The 3,532-nt window shown below is 42.6% G+C and overlaps 1 protein-coding gene across 1 annotated transcript in view; it reads right to left on the minus strand.

The window, feature by feature from the left end:
- Positions 1–494: 494 nt before the first annotated feature.
- The window catches only part of irx3a (iroquois homeobox 3a), a 3,355-nt gene continuing 317 nt past the window's right edge, over positions 495–3,532 (minus strand). Inside the window, exons 1-2 of the mRNA XM_034220779.1 lie at positions 3,362–3,532; positions 495–2,765 (exon numbers count right to left, since the gene is read on the minus strand). The exon at positions 3,362–3,532 is cut by the window's right edge and continues 317 nt beyond it. Of these exons, the coding sequence (XP_034076670.1) occupies positions 1,710–2,765; positions 3,362–3,532 (1,227 nt within the window). The 3' untranslated portion in view covers positions 495–1,709. The remainder of the gene's footprint in view (positions 2,766–3,361) is intronic.

Here is a 3,532-nt window from a genome sequence, read left to right on the forward strand (position 1 = left end):
CGAAGAGCAGCGTTAGTTGAGAAACATGTAAGATAAATGCGAAGAGCAAAAACATTACAAATTGAGCATTATGAGATATGGGAGTTGCACTGCAAAGCTAAAATCCATCTTGAGGATCAGCTCTTCCCAAATACCAATAACAGTTCATTACCTAAAAGTCTCTTTAAAGACCGTAGAATTTCACACGCAAAATTAATGAAAGAATTATTCATTTTAATACGACCGCTATACGCATAAGGATAATCCCACAACATTAATATCCAAATGTATGCCGCAATACTGGCTAATTAGCCTTAAGTCCCTCCACTACAAAAGTGTGATAAATCCCTCTCGAATATTTACTTATCACTGCCACGGAGGAGGAAGACTGTGCCTCAGGCTGTCCACTAACACACACACAGAAACCAAAGCAGTGCAATTCAAGCTGCAATGCACAATAACAGCCACCATCAAAAGCAGCTGTCAAAATACCTCCGCCAAAAACCGACAATTTCTTAAAGTTGCAGCAGTTCATTTATTAGCCAAAATATAGACTTTCTTGTACAATTTGGTTCACAAGTATGTACATATTCTTAACTTTATATACAAAACATTTGAACATCAAATCCTCACAGAACTTACAAAAAGAAAAGAAAAACTCACAGACTACAGGTTCATACATTATTACATTAGCAGTTTTACACAGGACATGCTTACAATGTAAGTATACAGAGATGTATTATTCTTATTTTACATTCCATATTCAAATTAAAATAAAATAGAAAGAATAAAGAGGATGGGTGAGAGAGGTAATGCAGAGGAGAGAGCCGAGAGAAGCACCGCTGCTAGTGGGTTCAGAGGCCTGCAATACACAGGGGTAACATAACAAAAATGTAGTGATCTTACAAAAAGTAAAATAAATCCTACTAATAATAGCCTTAGGAAGAGCTAAAAAACAAAGTGATATAAAAGTGACAATTGCCTTTTAACAACGAGCCTGTAGTGAATTTGCATTGAGCTCATTTGCATGACCAAACAAGTAAGTGTAACATAGGCCTTGACGAAATAACACAAGCGCACACACACAGGGATAAAAACAAATCTTAGAATAAAAGCTAATTTGGGTAAATATGGCGTTTAAAAAAAGAATAATGTGAAATGGCATCAAAAAGAAAATTCCCAAATGTCATTAGTGACAGCCTCGCTATCTTTGAAGTGGGTGGAAAGCTGTTTTAACAACTTTTCCTCTGCATCCAAGGCACTAGATCTCTCTGAAATTGTGGCAATCGAAATTAAAAAAGCAATAATTAAAACGCCTATTATCATACCCCATCCTGGGTTTCAGTGAATTTAGTGTCGAGTTGTTTGGTTGAGGGATTTATGTAAACCATTGAATACAAGCACATGGGCCTTAATAGCCATATGGATGTAACAATACCAAATAAAGAAAGGAAGCGGCATGAAAACAGTTTTCACCCAATTCAACTTTTTTTTTCATAAATGCTTTCTGATGAGGTTTCAATAATCCTCTCGGACAAACACACTCCACACACACACTCATACATCACACACACACTGTAAACTATAACACTGTTCATCTGTGTGGCCTAGAGAGAGAACAACAATCCATGTACAGGCAAAGGAGGAAACGGGAGGTCTAAAATAATAGAAATGAATGACGGTCAATGGGCTAGTGTCTTTGTTTTTGTAGTAATTTATACATGCGCGTCTCAGTGTCGGGGACATGTACCTGTGACTGAAGTCTCTGAACTATGACTCTTGTCCTCCGTTTGCCTGCTGCTGCTGTACAGGGCAAGGCCGGTGGCTGTGGCCTGGTTTGCGAGTCCCAAGTAATGGTTAGAGTTCAGTAATGCCAGCTGATGCGCCGAGAAGGTTCGGTTCGTCCAGTTCTGGATTTTCCCAACGGGACAAGAAGAGATAAGTCTATGAGGGGCCATTATGGTCTGAGCGCCGACGGGCCCTGCGGAGTGGCTGCCGTTCATTTGTGGCGATTTGCGGGGATTGTCAGGGGCCGTGGCTGTCTCTGCCAAAGACCAGATCTTTGGCTTCTGGACCGGGGCAGGGATGTTTTCCGGTGAGCTCACGGATACCGCGTTCAGTTTGAGCTGCTCACCGTTTGCTTGGGACGCTTTTGTGTCCAAGTTATGATGATGATGGTGGTGGAAGTGCTCTGCTCCTCTCTCAACGTCTTTGCCCTCTTTCCCCACAGCCTTCAGAAACCTCTGGTGGTCTGGGGGCCCTTGTAAATCCTCATAGCCGTCAGAAATCTCAGAGTCACTCCTCCCGTCTAGTTTCATATCTGAATGCAGGTCGTCCTGGTCGTCCAAGTCGTCCTTGTTTTCAATATTTTCCGTGTCGATGTTCTCCAGGTCGATCTCCTCCTCGTCCTCCCTCTTGTCCCCCTCCTCCCCCTCGTGATCACTGCCGTAAACATTCCCCTCTTCGTCGGTGCGGTTCCGAGGGGCCCAGGTCATCTTGTTCTCCTTCTTTAGCCTCCGCCTGGCGTTGGCGAACCAGGTGGACACTTGTGTGAGGGTCATTTTGGTGATGATGGCCAGCATGATCTTCTCTCCTTTAGTGGGGTAGGGGTTCTTGCGGTGCTCGCTGAGCCAGGCCTTCAGGGTGCTGGTGCTCTCCCTCGTGGCGTTTTTGGGTCTGGACGGGTCACCGAACTGATATTGGCCATATGGGTAAAACGCAGGGTGGTGGTGGGCAAAACCTGGGTGCTGGACCCCGGGACTGTCTTTCAGCTCATACTGAGCACCCTGCAAAAAGACAAAGAATCAAAGAGTCAGAGGGATTTATAGACTTAAAATATTAATGCCATGTCTGGAATCCTTCTTTGAGTTAAACATAATCACGCCTTATGTGGATTTACAATAATAAAACAACAATCGGGTTAGTATCAAAGTGTAAACAAACAAAACGGATAAAATATATTTGTCATAACTCAAATCAGTATTTACGCACCACAAGCTTAATCATGAATAACATATTAAACCACTTTTTAAATGTATTTAAAACACTTGCACCGCCATTATTTTACTTTTATACACTTATTTCTTCACGTGTAAACCTCCCACAGCAAGTAGAAGCATTTTATTAACTCTTTTGCAATGAGTTTCAGGAAATGGTGTGCTAACAATAAACCCTAACCACGGATTGTTAATCTGTTACTTTTTAACCACTTTTACCTACATTTCCTAAAGATTCAGCGTCAAGTGTCATACACCAAGGCGCTCTAAAAAAAAAGTTGACTTAAAAACGTCTCCATAGGGCACATGTAGTTTATTTATTGTCTCTTTCTTTCCATGCGTAAAATAAAAGTTATGGATAGTTAATAGAGAGCAGAATGACTCACCAACTGATTGAAAATTGATATATCGTTTGAGTAGGGCAGAAACGCTCCATAGCCCTGCGCTGCTGCGGCAAAAGGAGATCCATACATGGAGGAGAGGACGTTGGAGAGCGCGCCGGACGGACTGAGCTCTGCCCCGGCCCGGGCATTGCTGGAGATCCCCTGGCGCTCCGG

Source organism: Gymnodraco acuticeps, unplaced genomic scaffold (genome assembly GCF_902827175.1).
Source record: "Gymnodraco acuticeps unplaced genomic scaffold, fGymAcu1.1, whole genome shotgun sequence".
Classification (NCBI taxonomy): domain Eukaryota; kingdom Metazoa; phylum Chordata; class Actinopteri; order Perciformes; family Bathydraconidae; genus Gymnodraco; species Gymnodraco acuticeps.